This window comes from Lissotriton helveticus, chromosome 12 (assembly GCF_964261635.1).
Source record: "Lissotriton helveticus chromosome 12, aLisHel1.1, whole genome shotgun sequence".
NCBI lineage: Eukaryota > Metazoa > Chordata > Amphibia > Caudata > Salamandridae > Lissotriton > Lissotriton helveticus.
This window is the reverse complement of record NC_136073.1, coordinates 829771162-829793033: the sequence shown is the minus strand read 5'-3', so window position 1 is coordinate 829793033 and position 21872 is coordinate 829771162. Positions and strand designations below refer to the sequence as shown.

The window sequence follows — 21872 nt, the reverse complement described above, 5'->3', positions numbered from 1 at the left end:
ACACATGGGCACCTTCAGGGCCTAGAAGACCCCTAGCACCTGCAAAGGTCTTCAGAATCACATCTGGTCCCTCATCACCGTCAACATCTTTATGGATCTCCTTCGGTCTCGACTTACCGATAAGATGAATAAAATTCCGCTATATGCTATTGGCACGTAACTCCATTCATATTTCTCCTCCGTTCCTGACATCCAGCACCTTAAACACTGCTTGCATCTCATTCAGATATGGATGAACCAACGCCTACTGGAACCTCAACACCACCAAGGTGGAATTCCCACTATTTGCCAAGAACAACAAGCAGAAACTACTCCAATCCTGGATAAACTTGGGTAGAGTTCACCCCAACTTTCAACCACCTTACTTGGATCAACTTTGAACATGAACTCAACCTCAAGAAACACAACCCTAAGGAAACCAAGACAACCTAATCCCAGTTCCGTCTAATAATGAAGGTGTAACCATTCCTCCCAGACTGCTGTCGAGCCTATATGCTCTTGCATCGGGGTGGCAGCAATGCCCTCAAACCCCACTAAGGGATTCCCGCATGCTTCAGCGTGCCTTATGAGGGGCTTAAAGTAAGGTAGCCACATCAACTCCACACTGACAGAACTCCACTAGGCCCTCTTGCCATACAGCACCATCGTCAAAACAATCTTCATCGTCTATATAGCCATCACAACTGGCTCCCTCCTATGCGCCTGACCAGCTCTCGTTTTCTGGTGGTTCTTTGCACGCGTACATCCAGGACATATTTCAACTGGAAAGAAAGAAGCGAGAAAGGAAAAGTGAGACTACAGGCCATTTCTGTGTATGCGCCCTGTATCTAGAAGGACATCCCTGCATACATCAGGAACATCACAGCCCTGCTCCCCTTTAGGACAGACCTGAAGATGCAGCTCTTTAATGAACACTACATCATGACCAAGTAACAATCCAACTTCATAGGCTGAACTCACCTCCCCCAATGCCTCCCTGGCTGTATCTCTGCCTTTGACCCAGTACAGCACTCCACTGCCTTTTGGCTACGTTTACGCCATACAAATAACACATATATATATAATTAACATAAGATATTGCGTATGAATTCGTCTAGAGTGGTCTTGAAGGAATTATCCAAGGTTCATCTTCCAGAATACAGGCTTGGCTGACTTGTGGAGAAGCAAATTAACCCTGGTAGAAAGGTTGTCGAACAACAGAAGGAAATCTCAACAAAAAAATTAACAAAGTCCAGCTTTGTATAACTTTGAGTGTTCAAAAATATGAAAAAGTGGAAAACAAAAAAAGTATTATTCAAAGCCGCAGTGATCCATTGGAAGCACTGGATATTCAATATATCACCATCTGCTAAGTGATAGTGGGCGTTTCAGGACTTACTTAAAATCAAACACTTGGTGTTGGTGCCTATGACCAAAGAATTTATAGTGAAAACATAATTCTGAAAACATCAGATCTTGAATCAGATCTGACATAATGAGTAGGGTGATCCTCTTGCTGTGGGCAAACTGCCTGGATACACTATTGAGTGATTGTTGCACTTTTTAAATCCTGATTGTTGATTGGTGTCATGTCATGTGAAGTTTTGAAAATCCATACAGTGACATATGCAACTTAGGATACATATATTATGCCATCTGACACTATGCAAACTTATGACCCATTTGGCAGGGCCATCATTTGAGTGACCCTTATGTGGCCAACTACCACACAACAGCCATTTTCAGATAGGCCAAGCATAGATTGAGTGATGTGAGACACACTGGCATATGTGTGTGTTGCGATAAAAGATATATAGCAACACGCGTGAGCTTGCATTGGGATCATCAAACTTTGTGATGTAGATCTCATGGAAATTAAACAACAATGAACGCATTATGCAATTGGTCCAAGGTAGGGACGGTGCACATTGTGCAATAAGTTAAGTGTTCTCACCTGCTCGTCGTGCAGCTCTGCAAGACTGGGTCGCGCCATCTTGGCCACGATGCCGGACATGGTGTTCCTGTAGTGGTCTATTCTCGGCACGGCGTCCATAGTGTTGTGGCCAAAAGTCCTCATGTAGAATGTGTTGCTTGGCCCAAGGCTGCCTTCGCTCTCCGTCTTAGCCATGCTCTCTGCGCTTGTGCTCCCGGAATCAACAAAGTTCACGCGGAACCGACCCTTAGATTCCCCCTTGGCGGCTTGGACGCGGCCCAATGGACCACCTTCCTGCTCGGTACCTGAGCCGTGCCTGAGTGCGCCATCCCAGGTGGCCACCATTGGATCCATCTGTGGGATGCTGTCTCCGCTCTCCCCTAAATGCCCTCGCTTCATTATGCCCTCTACTGCCTCTACTATTGGTCCATTCCCTAGCATGCAGCCTTCTCCGTCTGCCGCAGAGTCTTGCCTCAACAAGCCGTCTGCCGCCACCAACGGCTGCCGTCTCAGTGTCCCATCCTCAACAGGTTCTTTCTCATGTACGCCACTTTCCACCTCCAGAACATGGGCCCGCGTTGCAATGTCACGCTTCAATCCAGACACTTCCCTCGGTCTGCCACCCCTTGCTTCCACCACAGACCTTTGCCCTACCACACCTACATCAACTTCTGCCCCTCTGCTCTGTGGTTCACCACCCGCTTTTCCCACAGGTGTATTGCGCTGTGGGTGGCTCTCCACCACAACCACAGTTCCTAGCTGTGGTGCACGTTTCCTCACCTCCTCTGTGTCCTGAGCCCAGGGTACGCCTAGCTGTACCCCGGGCTCAGGACACAGTCCACCATACTTTGCTTCCCCCACATGTCCCCTTCCCAATACATCGTCTTCTGCTTCCACATCAGCCCCTTGCCCCAGTAGGCCACGCCCCACCGTTGCCAGGGGTCCTTGTGCCAACACACCACCCCCTGCCACTACTACAGGCTTGTGGTCCAGTGTATTAACACGTGTTTCCAACTTATGCCCTTGGCTACCCTGCCACGACCCTGACAGAGGTTCTTGCCCTGATCTCCGGTCTCCCACCCCCACCAGAGCCCCTTGCCTCCCTGGGGCATCCGCATGGTGCTTCCCAGGCCCTTCCTGGAGGATGCTGTGGTTCTCCTGCATCCCAGGCTTGGTCCTCAGTGCTCCATCTGATGGCTCCATCTCAGGCAGGTGCAGTGGTCCACACAGCCTAACTTCTGATAGAGTTTTTGCCCAAGTGCGCTCCCTTTTTTCACCAGCAGGGGTCCTCGTCCATCATGCTGTGTCTCTGAAAAAGTCTTTTCACCAAGACCAGCCCTTGCACCGGCAATGCCAGCTGCCCTTTCACCTCACGCCGCTGGACGCCGGAAGTTCACCTGGGCACCATACTGCTGGCAAGGAAAGAAACTGTGAATGTTTCGCCAGTACTCCCTGAACCGGAAGTGGCCTAGTAAGGGAGCAAGGAGGAAGCACACTACTGGTGTTTATGAAACAATGAGTCCATGCCCAGGCGAGGGGGGGCTTTCAGTGGTCCCATGGTCTTGGGGTAGGCCAAAGGGGTATCGATGGTCCCAAAGCCTGGTAGAAGGGCAGCTGGGCAATTCACTGGGTTACAGAGGTGAGGCGGGCGGTCTGGGTATTCACTCTTCACGTGCACTCACAGAAGGTATATGCAAATCAGAGAGACGTGGGGATGGGCGCTGGGCCCCAAGGACTCTGGGGTATAGGGGGTCACAGGGGTGGGTCAGTGTTTATCCAAGCTGGGTGTGTGGGTCGGTGCTCCTCCAGGGGTCTGTCAGTGCTCCTTCAAGGGTGGGTCAGTGTTCCATCAAGCTGGGTGTGTGCTCCCCTCGGGGAGGGTCAGTGCTCCCCCAGAGTGGTTCTGTGCTCCTCTCTGGGTGGTTCGGTGCCCCTCCAGGGGTGTGTCAGTCCTCCTTCAAGGGTGGGTCAGTGCTCCTTCAAGCCGGGTGTGTGCTCCCCCAGAGTGGCTCTGTGCTGCCCTCTGGGTGGTTCGGTGCCCCTCCAGGGGTGTGTCAGTCCTCCTTCAAGGGTGGGTCAGTGCTCCTTCAAGCCGGGTGTGTGCTCCCCCAGAGTGGCTCTGTGCTCACCAGGGGTGGGTCAGTGCTCCCCCGGAGTGGCTCTGTGCTCCCCTCTCGGTGGGTCAGTGCTGCTCCGGGCGGAGGCTGCGCTGCCCTCGGTCGGGGCAGTGATGGAGAGATGCCGCGCCCCCGGTGCCCTCGTCCAGTGTGTGGTCTACGCTGCCCTGTGCAGTCCTTCCTGTGGTGCCGGGTTGGCACCGGCGCGGGGCTGTGGCGGCGCCCAGGGCCGCTCTAGGTACCCCCGCCCGCCGTCCCGCACCCTCCGCCTGCTCCGCACTGAGCGGCGCCGTCCGATCCCTGCCTCGCTGCAGCTTCAGCACCACTTTCCCATCAAGTCCCGCCCAGCCTGATCGACGGCGCCGCTGGCCAATGAAAGGCCAGGCCGACAGGGACCCGCTTGTCAGAGGCAGAGGGGGACGTCATTCGCTGCTTACAGGTGTATGAGGAGTGCAGCTGAGGCTTGGTGGACCGGAGAGAGAAAGGGGCGGGGCGGAGGGCAGAGGAAAGAAGAAGAGAAGGGTGAGAGAGAAGTCCCATGGTAAGGTGCTAGTGATGAAGAGTAGAAGAAAGGAAAGAAGAGAAGGAGAGAGAAGAGAAGAGAAGAGGAGTGAAGAGAAGAGAAGAGAAGAGAAGAGAAGAGAAGAGAAGAGAAGAGAAGAGAAGAGAATGAGAGAAGAGAAGTGAAGTGAAGTGAAGAGAAGAGGAGTGAAGGAGGGGACGTCATTCGCTGCTTACAGGTGTATGAGGAGTGCAGCTGAGGCTTGGTGGACCGGAGGGAGAAAGGGGCGGAGTAGAGGGCAGAGGAAAGAAGAAGAGAAGGGTGAGAGAGAGGAGGAGTCACATGGTAAGGTGCTAGTGATGAAGAGTAGAAGAAAGGGAAGAAGAGGAGTGAAGAGAAGAGAAGAGAAGAGAAGAGAAGAGGAGTGAAGAGAAGAGAAGAGAAGAGAAGAGAAGAGGAGAGAAGAGAAGAGAAGAGAAAAGGAGAGAAGAGAAGAGAAGAGAAGAGAAGAGAAGTGAGGGAGGAGGAAGGGAACACAATGGAGGAGGAGAGGCGAATAGAGGAAGAGAAAATAGCACTTCTCTAAAAGAGTGAAATCGTAGGAGAGGTGAACCCGAGTTGGAGGCAGGAAACAATTGTGCATTATGATGAATAAATGAGGAAAGGAAGAGCCAGTGTAGAGAAGAAGTAAGATAGGGGAGGGATAATGCAACGGAATGGAAGGGGAGAGGAAGAAAGGACGCAAGAGTAGATGATGCTATGCTGAAGGAGGTGAACACAAAACGGAGAAGCATTAAACAAAGGGTGGGAGAGAAGAGTACAAGACTAGTGAGAGGTGGAGAGAAGACGGGGCAAGGAGGAGGACACGGGGGGGGGGGGGGGGGGGGAGGAGGAAGTGTAGGGGAAGAGGTGAGCTGGAGCAGCATCTCCCCTTAGAGAGAGAAGGAGAAAATGCAGAGGACACTTCCAGGAGGGGCGTCAGCTAACTGCAAAGAGAAGATGCGGAGCCTTGCTGTACAGTGTCACAGGGCATTCACGTTCTTTCTCTAGGGATCAGGGTGAGATGCAGAGCAGTTCTAAAGAGTCAAATGGCAGGACCTTATTCTGTGGATCAGGATGAAAGGCAGAGTCATGTTATATACTGTCAGAAGCCAGACAGTGCCTTACTCTAAAGGTCAGGAATGAGATGAAGAGCCGTGCTATATAGACAGAGAGGATCTTACTCTGTCAATGAGGACAGATCAGGATGAGATGCGGAGTCATATGATATTGTGTCAGAGTTCAGGCAGTACCTTTCTCTACAGACCAGGATGAGAAACAGAGCCATATTATAGTACCATAGTATGTGGATCATGAAGGATGAAATGCGGAGCCTCTCGATGTATGGACTGGAGGTCAGGGATCATCTTACCCCCTGGATCAGGATCAGATGCAGAGTGTTTTATATACTGCCCTAGGACTCTTAGTCCATGAATTAGGAAGTGATTTACATTATTTTTATGTAGCCTCACAGGACATCAGAGTCACTCTGTGAATCAGGATGAGATGCCGAGCCCTGTAAAGCAGTGTAGTAGAACAGACATAACTTTATTCTGTACATTAGGATGAGATGCGGAGCCTCACTGTGTAGTTCCATGGCAGAGGACAGTATATCATATTTTGAAGGTTTCAGCTTGCCTGGGAAGGATTTTACGCATAGTAAGCAGAGCTGTTGCCAAGCAGGTGCCATGTTTTTATCCTCACTTTGCAAACCTTTTGTGTTTTTAAAACAAACTCTCAAAGCTACAGCTTTTTCAGAAAAACTAAAATTCAGTGGTCCTGACGATCAGGGGGATTTCTCTCTCTCTCTCTCTCTCTCTGTATGGCTGCTATAGATACACGAAACCGTTTTTATTGACGATGGTTTGTAATGGTTTTAATTAACTGTACAATAAAGTATTACCTTATTACCTTACCTCTCTCTCTCCGTGTGGGTGTAATTCTTTGATTTCTGTTTTCAAGGCCCTGTGCCTTGCATGACAGACCAGGGCCACATAATCAATCCAGTCAAGCGGCCCTATATGGAGTGTGGCAACCACCAATGTGATGTGGCAGGCCTCAGCAGATGGGCCGCTGAGCCACCTTGAGGATCTTCTGCCTCTTAATGGGGCAGAGGACTTGCAAGAATAGCAATAGGGATATACACCTTATTATGGCAGACGCCCACCATCCAAAAACCTCAAAATGACCCCATAGTCTTTTATTTTGTGGGCTCAGAAGATGAGACTGCATTTCTTTCAAGTGCCCGGCAGGATAACTTTATGTCGGCTCAGATTCGGCTATGGATGCTTTTCTATAGGGTCAGGAAGTAAAGGAGCCCGTTATCCTGTATAGCCAGGAGGATGCGCGGCTGTTATTCTATGTGTAATGTGTAATAAGCAGTACTTCTATAAGGGTTTAGTTTTAAGGCCACCTGTGACACCATCTATTTATAGAAGTGCATGTCCAATGTTGTCTGTAAGATCAGGAGCCAGGGCAGAATTCTAAGATGTCCAAATTAGATACATTTACCAATAATTAATCTAAATATGATGTTTTTTTTATACATACTGAGTAGCTTTCCAGAAAATATTTCTTCCCTCTTGACCCTGTTTTAAAAGAACAGAGCGTCTTTTGTTTCCTTGGGCGCATGAGACTACTTTAAGGCGCCGGAGCCAGCACATTCTAATCAGATTACACCTGCTTTACTCCCTTTGTGCTGTGTAGAGCGAGATAAGACAGGCACTGCTGCCATAAGGATGCTAGTAAACAGCCTTTGTGACAGGAGAGGATGCATAGAAGTTTCAGAATACTTTGAGTTCGTGGGTAAGGAACGATTTATAAGCACATAGTTGTGAGAAAGTGCCCTCTTTCTGCATGGTTGCCCCCACTTTTTGCTGAACTGCTAATGTGCTTTGACTGAGTGTGCCCTGGGCTCCTGCCAATCAGGTGCCCATGGCCTGTGTTCCTTCCCTAAAACTGCATTGAAGCTCAAACCCAATTGGCATCTCTGGCCACATGCCAGCCCCTGGTAAATGGTACCCTAGGTACCCAGGGCATTGTGACCAGAGAAGACCCCTAAGGGCTGCAGCACTTATTATGCCACCTTTAGGGGCCTGGTACCCTGACACACACACACACTGCCTTTGCAGACTGAGTGTCCTGGTGCAGAACTAAACCAAGAGTAGACATGGCACACATCCCTGTGTGCCATGCCCACAAACCCACTGCCCTGGCATACATTAGTCACCCCTTAAACTAGGTGCCCTATGCTAGTGATGTGGGCACAGGTGCATGAGCCCTGTGCCCATACCGTACCCAGGACCATTCCAGGGCATGTAAGTGCACTGATGCCATTGGGAGGTCGTCATTACGAACTCCACAGCACCATAATGACTACACTGAAGACTGACAAGTTTGACATCAAACTTCTCAGCACATTAAACCCGCACTGATGCCAGTGTGGGATTTAATGTAAAATGCACTACAGAGGGCATCTTAGAGATGCCCCCTGAAACCTAACCTACAATCCACATCTGGTCTGAGAAGCTGCCTAGGCTGCCACACAGCAGACATGTTGCTGGACCCCTGGGTGGAGAGCCCCTGCTCTCATGGGCCTGCAATAATGCACATCCTGGGCGAGGTGCCGAGACTCCTCCCCCAGGATGGGCAGGGGGAAGCTTCAAAGGCCTGCCGCCTTTGTGAGCTTCTCCAGGCCACTTGCTGTACTCAACAACTGGCCCCCACCAGTTCTGACCCCCACCACTCTGGTGGGAAGACTGGTAGGAAATCCTACGTCAGGAAGAGGGGGGTGCCAGCCTGTGCCAACCCCACACCTCAGGTGGGAGAGGCAAGGTGAAGCACAACTCCGACCCCGGCCATCTTGTAGATGGGGAGCCCTGCCCAATCAGAGCTAGGCTCCTTCCCCAATCCCACAGGAGAGGAGCAGGCTAGAGGGTGTACTCACCCCAGGACATGGTCCTATTGGTCCCTACCCTTCCCTTACCTGTAACGCCCCTAAAAGGAGTATTTAGGGGCTCCCTGAACCTTCCTTCCCCGATCCCGATTTCAAAACAAGAAAGAAGACCAAGAAGAAGAAGACCTACCGTGCAGCTGCTAACAAGAGGGTGACACCAACTGACTTGGCCCCAGCCCTACCGGCCTTTCGATCTTTGAACCTGCTCCTGCTAAATTTCGGTGTCTCCTGCGGACAGCAACCTCAAGAACCCAGGAGGACCTACCTGCCTTGACCCTCTTAGAGATTGGGACTCCACGAGCAGAGGCTCTGCTCCAACAGCAACACCCCTGGTGCCAGCCAGGAACCGCAAATCCAGCCCACTCTGCACCCACCGAGCCCGGCCTGTGCCCGAGTGCACAAAGACCCTGAGGACGTTCCCCCGGCGATTCTGACCTGGAATCCAGTGGCCAAGGACCCTCCTCGACGACCCAGACGACGCCTGCAGACTCAGAACCAGGGATCCCCCCAACCGCGACCAGCAAAGGGTAAGATTTCCTGACGTCCAAAGACACCCCTGCACCCGGCGCCCCCCGGCCTCCTGTGCCCAACTCCGGGGTGCCTACCTACCCTCCAAGATCCCAACTTACCCCTCGAAGTGTTGGTTGCTCCAGAAGATCCTCCGTCCCGAGCCTGCAGCCTTTGTTCCCTTTTCAAGATCTCCATTGAATAACATTGAGCGCCCGACGGCTCAAAAGCACCCTGCACCCAGCCGCCCGAGTGCCCCTGGCAGTGCAACCTTTGTCCTATCCTCCTTCCCCATTTGCCCTGAGCAAGTGACCAGGAGCCCAGCTCCCACAGCCACGTGGCCTGCTAGCCAGCAGCCACCAAACGAAGGCCCCCTGCGTCTCGTTGGATAACATTGGGCCTAACTACCTCTGCACCCGGCTGCTCCTGTGCCGCTTAGGGTGTACCAACTGTACCTACCTGACCCTGGGAGACCACTGAGACTATGCCCAGAAGCTTAACTCCACCAGCCGAGTACTTACCTAAAAGCCGATAACTCATTTTCCTTCCATTGGTTGACGTTGACTGGTTTCACCTGAAATTTCTTCTAAGTGTGGAGTTTTGGAACTTTAAAATATTCACCTAAAATCAGCCGAACAGCGAATTCCGATTTACTCACCTGCTATCAGGAGAGACCTCAGTGCTGCACCTTTTAGCCCAGCATGAACCCTGAAAAGTCATTTTAACCGTACTTACCAGCAACCTGAATTTTCTTCCGTAGGAAACCATTGACTGTTTTTCTGTGAAATTTCTTCTACGTGTCAATTTTTGCAAACTACAAATATTCTTTAAAAATCGTACCAACTACCAAAACATAATTACTTACCTGTTTTAGATAGAGGTCCCAGTGCTGAACCTAGGAGTCCGGTACTGGATTACAAAGGTAACGTGGACATACTTTACCAGCAAATTTAATTTCCTTCCGTAGGATAACATTGGTAATTTCAACTGGAAAAGTTTCTGTCAACTTTTAAAATACAATAATATTTCTTTAAAATCACTACTGTAACCAAAACGCTTTTACTTAAGTGTTTACAGCTCATGTCCCGGGACTGAATCTAGGATCCAGTCCTGTGTTTAGAAAAGTAATCTACAAAGTAACTAATTGCATTCAACTAGAAATTCCCATTGAGCTCAATGTTGCATTGTGTTTGAAATTGTGTTGCCTAATGCAACAAACTGTAACTATTGCATTCAAAAAGTCTATTGCCTATTTGAAAAGTATTTAAGTAAAGTAACTCATCGTGAGAAAGTATATTTTGCTATCTTGTTTGTTCCAAAATAAAACAACTATAAATAAAACAACTATATCTTTTGATACAAAACAATTGGCCTAGAGTTCAGTTCTTGAGTGTGTGAGACCATTTGCTGACTGAGTGTGTACAACAAATGCTTTACACTGTCCTCTGATACTGCCTTACTGCTCGACCAAGATACCACTTTAGAGAGTAAGGTTATATCTAACTTTAGCCTCTGCCAAACCTCTGTGCACTCAGGACTCTATACACAGTGTACCGTACTTTGGTCCAGTATATATTTAGCCACTTTCCTACAATAGTGCAGGGACTTTTAAGGATTTTGGGGGCCCTGGGCAAAATGTATTTTGGGGGGCCCTGTTCAGAACAGCTTTGATTTTATGATCCAGTTTCAGCTCTTTCATGCCCTCTTTGGTCAAATTGTAAATGTGTGTGCATCTGCTATTCATGGATAGTTATGTGTGTTTTTATTATTGTAGCACAGCGGCAGTTCACTAATATTACAGCAAATAATCACTGTCACACCTCTTTTTTCCTATGTGAGGTCCTGTATTGATATTAAAAAACCTTTCATATGAATGTTGCGTGAAACATAAACAAACACATTTTGTCCGCAAAATGTCTGTAATAGACTCTTACACATTAAAAATAAATGATAAAAAACGCTATTTACAACAATCTGTTTAAAAATTATTCAAGGTCATCAGGGAGACACTCTCTGCAGAACATAGCTGGCTCTATCAGGGCCCCCCCCTGAAAGGCTGGGGTCCTGGGCCAGAGCCCACTTTACCCATGCCTTGAAACGTCTCTGACATAGAAGTTCTAACGAGCATGTATGCTGCAAATACAACCAAATCTACAGAAAATTCAATTCATTATTTTCAAAGCCAAAATACATAGATAGGAATACATTTGCATCTAAAACATTCAGTGTAATTTCTGTTCTATTCTATTGTTATGCATGTTACATTAGGTCTTATGCATCTTGTGGGTATGTAAGATGCAGGTGTCCGGGTGGCTCGCCGCCTGCTGCTGAAGTCTGAATCTAACAAGCAGGGCACAGGGTTCGCTCACTCATTCAATTATTCCTCTTAGGTTCATACATCAAACATGGACATCAGCACCCCCACAACGCTGGGGTCCGAGACAAAGCACTGGACTGGACCACCTCTTTCCTCTCCAGCAGAACACAGAGCGTCCGCCTCCCCCCTTTCCGATCCGAAGCCACCGAGATCATCTGCGGCGTACCCCAGGCTCATCCCTCAGCCCGACATTGTTCAGCATCTACATGGCACCACTCACTCACATTGCCCGACTGCACAACCTCAACATCATCTCCGACGCCGAAGACAACCAGCTGATCCTCTCCCTCACCAAGGACCCCCTCACCCCCAAAACCAACCTCCACAAAGGAATGAAAGCCGTCCCCGAGTGGATGGTCAGCTGCCTGAAGCTGAACCTAGACAAGATGGAAGTCCTCATCCTCGGCTCCACTCCCTTGGTGTGGGACGACTCCTGGTGGCCGACCGCACTAGGAGCAGCACCAACACCCACCGACCACGCACACAACCTAGGGTTCATCCTCAACTCAACACTATCCATGGCCAAGCCAGTCAATGCCGTCTCGTCCTCTTGCTTCAACACCCTCTGCATGCTCCGCAAGATCTACAGGTGGATCCCCACTGAAACAAGAAGAACGGTCACCCAGGCCCTCATCAGCAGCAGACTAGACTACGGTAACGCCTTCTATGCAGGAGCCTCGGCCAAACTCCTGAAACGACTACAACACATACAGAACGCCTCCGCACACTTCATCCTCGACATCCCTCGCCGCAGCCACATCACACCCCTCCTAAAAGACCTGCACTGGCTCCCCGTCAACAAGAGGATCACCTTCAAGCTCCTCACCCACGCACACAAAGCACTCCACAGTGCCGGACCGACATACCTCAACAGACTACTCACCTTCTACACCCCAAACGCCAGCTCCGCTCCGCCGACCTCGCCCTCGCCTGCCGTCCCCCGCATCCGAAGAGCGACAACCACCGGCAGATCGTTCTCCCACCTCGCTGCCAGGACCTGGAACACCCTCCCCATCCTCCTATGGCAGACCCAGAACCTACTTACCTTCAGGAAGCTACTCAAGACCTGGCTATTCGAGCAGTAGCAGCTCCCCTCCCCAGTGCCTTGAGACCCTCATGAGTGAGTAGTGCGCTATACAAATGATTGATTGATTGATCATTCAGGAGTAGCCAGGAGTAGCAGCTGCTACCTCTGAAATGTTTATGGTACCTTGGCACTGGCATCGATACCAAAGGTCACATGGGTCATAAAGGAAGCAGAAGGAACAGAAAATGCCAAGGGCCATCTTTACTTCCCATATTTTCCATGTGTTGCCTTTACTATAACTCTTCAGCAGCAGATGGGAGGTTACTGAGTAGTAACTGGGGCAAAAGGTCAACCACTGGGTGAAATTGTGTGTGATGTGACTACTGTCAGTGCTTAATTTGTAAAAAAAAAAAAGAAAAAGAAAAATGCGAGGGCTCACGTCAGGAGACTACTCTAGCTTGTGCCACCCATTGCCCCAGCCCTCACTGGCAGTGACAGTACCAACGCAACTACTATCCATCACACTCCTACAAGTGAGACAATTCAGATCCTTCCAAGCCCCCAAAGCTATAGGAATGACTTAGGGGGCTGGCAGTAGTCATTTTTAATGTATATGGAATTGATAAACAACTGTTGTTGTGTTCATCTGTGAATTAGACAAACATCACCACCATGTGGCAGACTTTCATAAGTGCCAGTGTTTCCAATTAGGTGTTGGTGTTGCGCACCGGAAACAACAGGCTCAAATTAAGCACTGACTCCCATACCACAGGTATTGTGGGCAATAGATATCCTTGAATATGTACTGCATTGGGTAATAATAGCACAAACCATTACGCACGTAGAGACAATTTAGATTGTAGTCGTCATTCTTAGGCCTCGATTCTAAGTTGTGCAGAGCAGAATTCCTGTCTGAAATACTGTTCCTATAAGTGACTTGGATTTTTTGAGAGCCTTAACACAGGACCTGATTTTAACAGAGGGAAATTAATTTGACCAGTAAAATCACCTTGGGAAGGCTGCCGAACAGAACTGCCACAGAACCTGGCCTATGCCCAGTGCTTATTTAGAACCGTGGTTTCTGGGGTTCGGCACCAGCACTTAATTGTCAACACCAGCACTAATGTGAGACTTCCACATGGTGGCGCTGTTTGAATAATTTAGAGATGAGCACAACAACAGTTAGTTATTAATTCTATTTCCTTTTCCATGCGTTCACGGTGGGCGTGTGTGGAGGACGGCCGGGGTCCGCACCCCGGCAGAATGTCCGCAGCGGCGAAGCGGATATACATTAAAATAATTACTAATACCTGCCACCAAAGCTATCCTTGTAGCTTTGGGGGCCCAGAGCAGTCTGAATTTTCACACTTGTAGGAGTGTGATGGTTAGTAGTTGCGTAGGTACTCTCATTAGTAGCGCTGGCAGGGGCAATGGGTGGTGCAAGTTGCAGTAGCTTTCTAATGAGGGCCCAGCACTTTTTGTATTACAAATTAAGCAGCACCCATGCCTGTCCCTCTGCCAAGGCACAGGGGAGCGTGGAAAACTCCACTCTACCAGGCAAAGTCCTCCGCTTGTCTCCAGCACCCCATCCCTCCATTCAACGCCCACACAGACCTCCCCGCACACATTTACTACCTACTATATGCTGTTGGTAAATGTGTGCATCAAACCCTATAAAAGAGCCACACCGGGCTCCAGCATCAGGACTCCCTGGCGCTGTATCATAAAACAAAATAAGCACTACAAAGTAAGTTTACAAACAGTAGCAAAAGGTTACAACTGCCAGTGCACAACAAATTCATGCAGCAAGTAGACACTTTCTACACTACACAGTTAGTAGATCAGAGACACCTCAGAGGATCAGATACTGGTCTGTTTAGGATAAAGCTGTAGCAAGGCCTAGTGGGTCCTCTCTGTCTCAGTATCAGATGTGGCTACCTAGTGGGAGAGTGAGGTAGCCACAGCTCAAGCAACCGACGGAAATACTGCGTGCCTGGCAGAGGCTTCAACCAGCAACAAAGTGCCAGCAATCATACGACCAGGGCTTTAAGTGGAATGAAAAAACTGGAGGGTCTCTGAAAGGGGCGTGGCCAATTTAATTAATGGCGTGGCTTAGCATAGTGTGCCGCCCGACTTGTATTTAGTCAGGACTATTGGCTTTGTCAATGGTTGTTAGTTGCATATGACACCACGACAATGTTGCTGCTCCTGAGTTTCAAAAAGAGAAGGGAAATCCAGAGAGAAAATGACTCTCTTTAGAGGATTTGCCTCCCCCTACAAAGCTCACACGGCAGCTGGTACTAGGCACTCCAGCAAAATGGGTGCAAACTCCATTTATGCCCAATTTTCCAGGAGCGCTCAAATCCAATGACACGTCATTCAAACATCAAAGTCTTTGTACTTAGTTAGTTCTCAAATATGAAGTCAGGACTCTTTACAATTTTTTTTTTTATGGAAATAAAAAAAACACTCAATCTACCCAACCCATGTGTTTGCGCCACTCATACCAGACTATCAAGTTCTTAAAATATCATGAAGGAGCCGGGTTGGAATGTCCTGCTGGTGGTACCAAGTAACTACATGTGACTCAATGAATTGCTTTTTTCAGTGTATGGGGAGCACTCCATCTGGCAAAATGCTATTTTGCCTGTTTCACTGTACATTCTTACCCAGTTCATGAGGAGGAGTTGGCAAGGTCTTCAGCTGACATTTTTCCTTCCATATTTGCTTCTTCAGCCATGATAGGGGTTGGTACCTACCCGGTCCCACCGCTGAACAGGAACCCGTGCATCCTTTAGTGCGCAGTCAACCTCAGGAGTAAATATGACCCCACCGGGAACATCATGGGGTGAGTTGAAAATATGTTTATGCTGTTGCCCTTCAAAAACGAGCATGTCAAAGTTGATACAAATTTCTGAATTTATGAGTGGATGAATACAGTTAGTTAAGTGGGGCTAATTGTGTGTACCAATGGAGTGTGGTGAAAAGTGTAAATGTCCCTACACCCCACGCTGTTGCTCATTGGATTGTCACAGTGTGTGTCTGTTTCAATGTGTGAATTGTCATGCTTGCAAAACATTTTCCACAACTGTTATCACATATTCATTTGGGACTCAGGCCAGATTCAGCCCTCTGCATTACCAAAGTTGGTGTATAAGTGTCCTTGAGCCTGTCATAGCAAATATATGGTCGATTTACATATGTTGCTGCAGTGTGGTGTTTTTGTTACACACTTGCAGGTGTTGCGCACTTTTTAATTGAAACCGAGGTCTATTGATCCACTGTTTAGGGAAGCGCTTCTACTAATTGGTTCGCGCATGCGCATAGCAGAGGGCGAGTTTGTGGGCCGGGGTGAAGACTGGCTATTCTTAGCAATTTCACGCTTCGTGTCCTTTTGTTGACTCACTACCAGCATGCACTGCGCGCCCGAGCCGCCGCCTCTCATACAGATATCTTGTCCTGGTGTTAAACATAGGTAGGACGAACAGGTGCTTGCGCATTTGAAAGGACTTAGGACAGGGCTCGGTTTTTTTCACCATCTGACTGGACACATTTCAGTCTGAATATTCAGACAGAGGCAAGTTTTCAGTCTTAGTGAGAGTTAGCAGCCCTGAGCAGAAAGCAATTTAGTAAACACAGATGAAACGGCGAAAGTTGTTTTTAATTCCCCTTAATGTTTGTGAGAGCTGCCCATTAAGTCATTCTGTGCCCGGACAGACATCCTAACATTCTCAAACTGGGAAGTAAGAGATTTTGATTAAAAATCAGGGGAATGGCCAGAGAGGCAGCTATCCCATCAAGGCTAAAATTAATACAACTCAAAGTATTACACCGTGTGTATTACCCACGCACCTTACTCCACAAGCTGGGGCGGGCGACTGATCCACTCTGTCTCAGGGGTTGTGGCCTAGCGGGGACATACTTTCAGACGATATGGGAATGCCCTAAGATACACGAGTACTGGGAGCAAATACTGATTGAGATCTCCACAGTGGGTGAAGCAGAGATCCAGCTGGACCCCGGGTGTTGTCTATTAAATATTTGGCAACCTACAGACCTCAACCTGGGACTTCAGACTTGGGCAACGCTCGGTTTGGTAATCGCAAAAAGGAACATCGCCAAAAATTGGGGATCCGGGTCAGTGCCCACAAAGGCACAGTGGGAAGCTGACATGGATGTGGCAATGGTGGCGGAGAGAGCGGTCTATAATCATAGGGGGTGCCCCAAGAAATAGTCCAAGATTTGGGAGAAATGGAATGAATCCCGAGGAAACATTTGCGACCCTCCGCAACGATCAACTGACCCTGAGACGGACCCATGAACTATCAATATACTAGCGATAGATGAATAACTACGGAACCCTGGGAATAAGGTCTGGGGAGATACTGATGCTAATCAATTAATGACTAAAAACACTCTGTACTGAACACATTAGACAGGAGGAATGAGCAAGGGGTGGACGGGCATCATCACTGAGAGACATGTGTCACAAACGTACTACGACAAAGGAAGGGCGGAAGAAGGGGTGGAGGGAAATGTGCTCACTAATAATGCTGTGATTGACCATGTATTGCAAGGAATCATTTTGAACATAGGGGAATGTATAATGTACTCTTAAGCAGATAATGGAGAGGAGGGCTGTTTGTTAATGTTCGTTCCAATCAATGTATGATACTGCTATCCAAATGCTAATAAAAGTTTTAAAAAAAATAAAATAAAATCAGGGGAATGTAAATGTAAATCCGTATTTGTAAAGCGGGTCTCAAGGCGCTGGGGGCCGTCGTGGAAAGGAAGGGGCATATTAGCAAGGGCAATATCGCCGCTTTAGCGGCACTTTTTGCCGCTAAAGCAGCAATATTTTTATCGCCCTATCAGCAAGCTGTCGCTAATAGTCGTTAGCGACAGCTTTTAGGCGATAGCGAGCACTTTGCATGTCAGCGATATTTATCACTAATGACATGCAAAGTGGGCGTACCCTAACTGTTACCGACCGAAAGCAGTCGCTAACACAGATATCGCCTATTAGCAAAGCAGGCTTAGCGATAAAAAAAAGTCACGCTAAGCGCGATTATCAGTAGATTCTAACTCCTGCTACCTGTATATTCAATGGGGGGTGGATTGTTAGGCTAAGCCCCCACTGGCGTTAATGCATGAATATCGCTGGATTTCCAGCGATATTCAGGCATTTCGCCGCTATCGCTGGATATTTTAGCACAATGGAGGAAAACGTTTGCTAATAGCATGTTTTGTCTGCTAACATATCCGGCGATAGGCAGTGATAAATTAAAACGTGCTCAGCGCGTTTTGCAATAAATATCGCAATTCATTGCTAATAGGCCCCTAAGTGAGCTTTTGCCCAGAGTCACACAGTGCTGAGCAGAGCTGCCGCCGAGCCGGGGATCGAACAGTGAACCCTGTGGTCCGAAGTCAGCTGCCCTGGCCGCTGCACCACCCCTCCTCATTAACTTATGTTGCAGCAGAGGCAATTGTATGCGTGAATGTCTAAAATAAATCGATTTTTGGCTTAAAAAATCAGGTCTCTCCTACCACAATAGGGCCTGGTGGCGTATATGCCCTTGAGGGTTGCTCAGTTGTACCCTTCTTCGTGTTTGAGGGATGTCCTGGTTGTTGGGTTACAAAATCTGATCACCCTGTCAATGACAACGCACACCTAACCCCGCCCACACCCTCTCTCCTGCTGTGTGGCGTTCAGACGAGGTGGAATGTTCAGCTATTGCCCCAAACTCAGCTTGTCCTGTTTTGAGCCTAAAGGAAAGAAGAGAGATGTGTTGAATGCTGAAATTATTGCAAAACAAACCTACACACGTCTCTCAAATTATAAATTACATATCCAAAAAACACAACTGCATGGCTAAATCGAGTGGATCCATTTGATGCAACACTACCTTAAATGGAGTAATTCACCTAGTGATTGCTGGTTATGTTCAAAAACCTAGGAGACCAGACAGCATGGGTGGCTTGTTTGTATTGGTATTACATTTGTATTAGTTCAGCCCAGTTTCTATGGTTTATGGATGCTGGGCACGCACCCACCGAGGTGGCATGCTTACTCTCTGGGATTGCTCCTCACCCAGATAAGATACATCCTATCCAGGATGGTCCAGTAAATAAGAGCTTTTCGTAGGAGACTTGCTTGGTTTTTGATTTCAAACCAATGGTGAGGGGCCTGTCCTACAACCCTACACCACTGTGCAAAGAGAATTTCTTGACTGCTAAGAAAGTAGAGGTTCTGCTTAAAATTACCTAAGGACAAGCCAATACCCTTTATTTGTGATCTCTCTTTGTACCAGGTGTCGGTTGTACCCAATATTTCCACACCACTCGACAACTGTAAAACTTCAAAAACCATTGACCAGTTAGAGGCAGACATCAACACGAACACTGCACGTTGAACTCTCCAGAAGTTATTTTCTAAAACTAAACACCTTTACCTGGGGGTAATGCCTTGCACTGCTTCACATGAGATGCTCTGTTCACTCTTGACCTCCCAGACCAATGACTCGAGTGTAACACACTACCTTACACGGTTACATGCTGCCCTGCTTTCGATAGCGCGTTCCAACAATCCTCGGCCGAGAAGATCACCTAGTAATTGACTCCTCTCTAGTATGTGCTACCCGCCCCAGGGATATCTTCGTGGTAATTTGATTCCCATGAGCCACGAATTTGTGGGCAGATTCAGTGATGTCACTGACCAAGTCATGAGTGATGTAATATGTGCGGTAACAAGCAGTGCATAGCGGGGGTGTAAGTTATACTTTTCGCAGATAACTATAACTGCTGCATTTCCCTGGTTTTGTACACGTGAAATTTGAGCCTAACTATAACATGCCTGCAATCTTTGTTTTTTCAGCAAATGTCTAAGGTTTTTTTAATTCTGTTTCCTAAATATAACGTTCAGTAAATTTCAATGGGTTTTTTCCTAATTATAAAGTCGCTGCAACCTTTGTTTTTTAGTGAATTTCTATGTTTTTTAAATGCTATTTACTAACTATAATGTCCCTGTAACCTTTGTTTTTTTGTATGAATTTCAAGAGTTTTTTAATTGTATTTCCTAACTGTAACATCTTAACATTGTGAGTGGGTGTATGAATGGCTGTATAGGTCTGTGACTGGGCGTGACAGTGGCTGTATGGGTTTGTGAGTGCGTGTGTTAGTGGCTGTATGGATCTGTAAGTGGGTGTATGAGTGGCTGTATGGGTGTGTGAGTAGTGTTCTGGGTGTGTGAGTGGCTGTGTGGGTCTGTGAGTGGGTGTGTGAGTGGCTGTATGGGTCTGTGAGTGGATGTGTGAGTGACTGGATGGTTCTTTAACCCTTTGGATGCATCGGACGGCCCCCGGCTGTCCGACGTCACGGGTGGCGTGTCCATCAGACAGACAGGAGCCGTCCGATCTGCGCACGTGTGAAATGTTGCCGCACTACGGGAACATTTCGCCCGCATTTAAAGGGTTAAGTGGGTGTGTGAGTGACTGTATGGGTGTGTGAGTAGTTTTCTGGGTGTGTGAGAGGCTGTGTGGGTCTGTGAGTGGGGGTGTGAGTAGCTGTATGGGTCTGTGGGTGGATGTTTGATTGGCTGTATGAGTTTGTGAATGGCTATGTGAGTGGCTGTATGGGTCTGTGACTGGGTGTGTGAGTGGGGAGTAGTTTTCTGAGTGTGTGAGGGACTGTGTGGGTATGCTAGTGTATGGCTAGTGTATGTGAGAGGGGCTGATTGGGTGTGTCAGGGGGTGTGTGAGTGTCAGTAGCTCTGTGAGTGACTGGGCCAACGCAGAAGCTAGGGGCTCAAGTGTAAGTGATGTACTGGTCTCTAAAAAGAACAGATAATGATAGCTTGTAGATATAATGCACCTGCTGCAGCGAGCTGTTAATAGGAGATATATTCCAAAATCTACAGGTTCAAGTATGCCTTTCATCTTTCTGATGCTTGTTTATGAAGGTAGGACGCACACCTCTTCTTGCAAAGTTTTTAAGTTGTACTTTTTAAACCATTTTAATCCTTAGGTGCGTGCAATTTTCCGTAGTGCTTTGCCCTAAGCACAAAGGTACTAACTTCATCAGAGGTGGGACTGTCTCCAGTCCCCGGAAAAGCACAGCAAAACGCCACTTTGGGCTGTACCTATTTACGAACATTTTTAACTTATTCCACATTTATCCCTAGTAATCCAAAACAATTGTCATCAGTATTCCGAATTTTCCACTGACGAGAAAACGCACTTCGTGTACACGTTAATTTCCAAGTTTCTACTATTCTCATGGTGTCACTCCGACTTTGACCAAGAATATGACGAAAAACGTGAATTCATTTCAGGCAATATTTATTGTCACATAACCCAATGCATTTCGGGCATCCAGCCCTTCTTCGGGGGTCACTGTAAGTTATAAGAAAGCAACAAGATTACCATACTGTTAGTCCCTGCGGATACATTTTACATTGTCTAAACATGTCCGACCTTAATTTATCTTTAACTTCTCCTAAGAAAGACATTACAATTTTTTCTAAATAAATAAACACATGTTAACCCAAAAAAAGTACAGCGTCAGACTCGAACCCCTACTATTTGCACATTGTTATATGCTGCAGTAGCGCGCTAAGCCACCCCTTGCCCTAAAGACATCCGCCCTTCTTTTCAAACTTAGTTTCAACTTTTTGCAATACTCTGACAAAGTACGTGAAATCATGTTTTATGAACAGTATGAACTCTGTGTTATATACCATGAACATATAGCCAATAATCTAACAGAAAACAAACAGTAAATCTTATCATTATCACATTTAAAACTAACGGTATTTAACCTAGGTGACATTTTCTAAGAATCATTAAAACAGTCCCATGTCCATTGCATTCATAAATAAACTGTTCTCCTAGTTTACACGTACCAGGTCATCTTTCTGAGGCATACAAAAAGGAGTACAGCAGAGTTTGTGTAAGAAAATCAACCCAGTGAAGCCAAATTCCTCCTATGGTGGAGCTCTCTGTGGCTAAAGGTTAAAAGGAGGTGTGGATGGTGGTGCTACTATCAACTACACCTCTGCGATCCGGCTAGGGTCCGGGCAGCACTTTAAGACAATAAACACTTGATTATTGTCTGTAATCCTCACAAGCGGAGGGTCAAGTGATTGATCCAAAGTGGTTTGTTAGGGAGGGTGAGGTTGTGACCAGTGCTTTAAATGGGCCGGTCCTATCCTGTACTGAGTTCCAGCACTTTTTACGGGCTCGGCGACGTCACCACTTCGTCAGAAGTGGGGAGGAGCTGCGAGCCGTATTGTAAAGGGTATTCTGTTCAGTGCTGGATAAATTTTTCTTTGCTCGTGCATTTTCAGTGCGTTTTTTTATTATCTGAATGGTGATTGGTCGTCGCGGTGCTGTTTTTGTAGTAGTCTTGATGCCATAGGGCATATGTAATGTTAGGCGGC

General features: G+C 47.7%; 1 protein-coding gene across 1 annotated transcript in view; it reads right to left on the bottom strand.

The window, feature by feature from the left end:
• The window catches only part of LOC144797845 (solute carrier family 12 member 2-like), a 157528-nt gene extending 155233 nt beyond the window's left edge, over positions 1–2295 (bottom strand). Inside the window, 1 exon segment of the mRNA XM_078668653.1 lies at positions 1907–2295. Within this exon segment, the coding sequence (XP_078524779.1) occupies positions 1907–2266 (360 nt within the window). The 5' untranslated portion in view covers positions 2267–2295.
• Positions 2296–21872: the final 19577 nt, after the last annotated feature.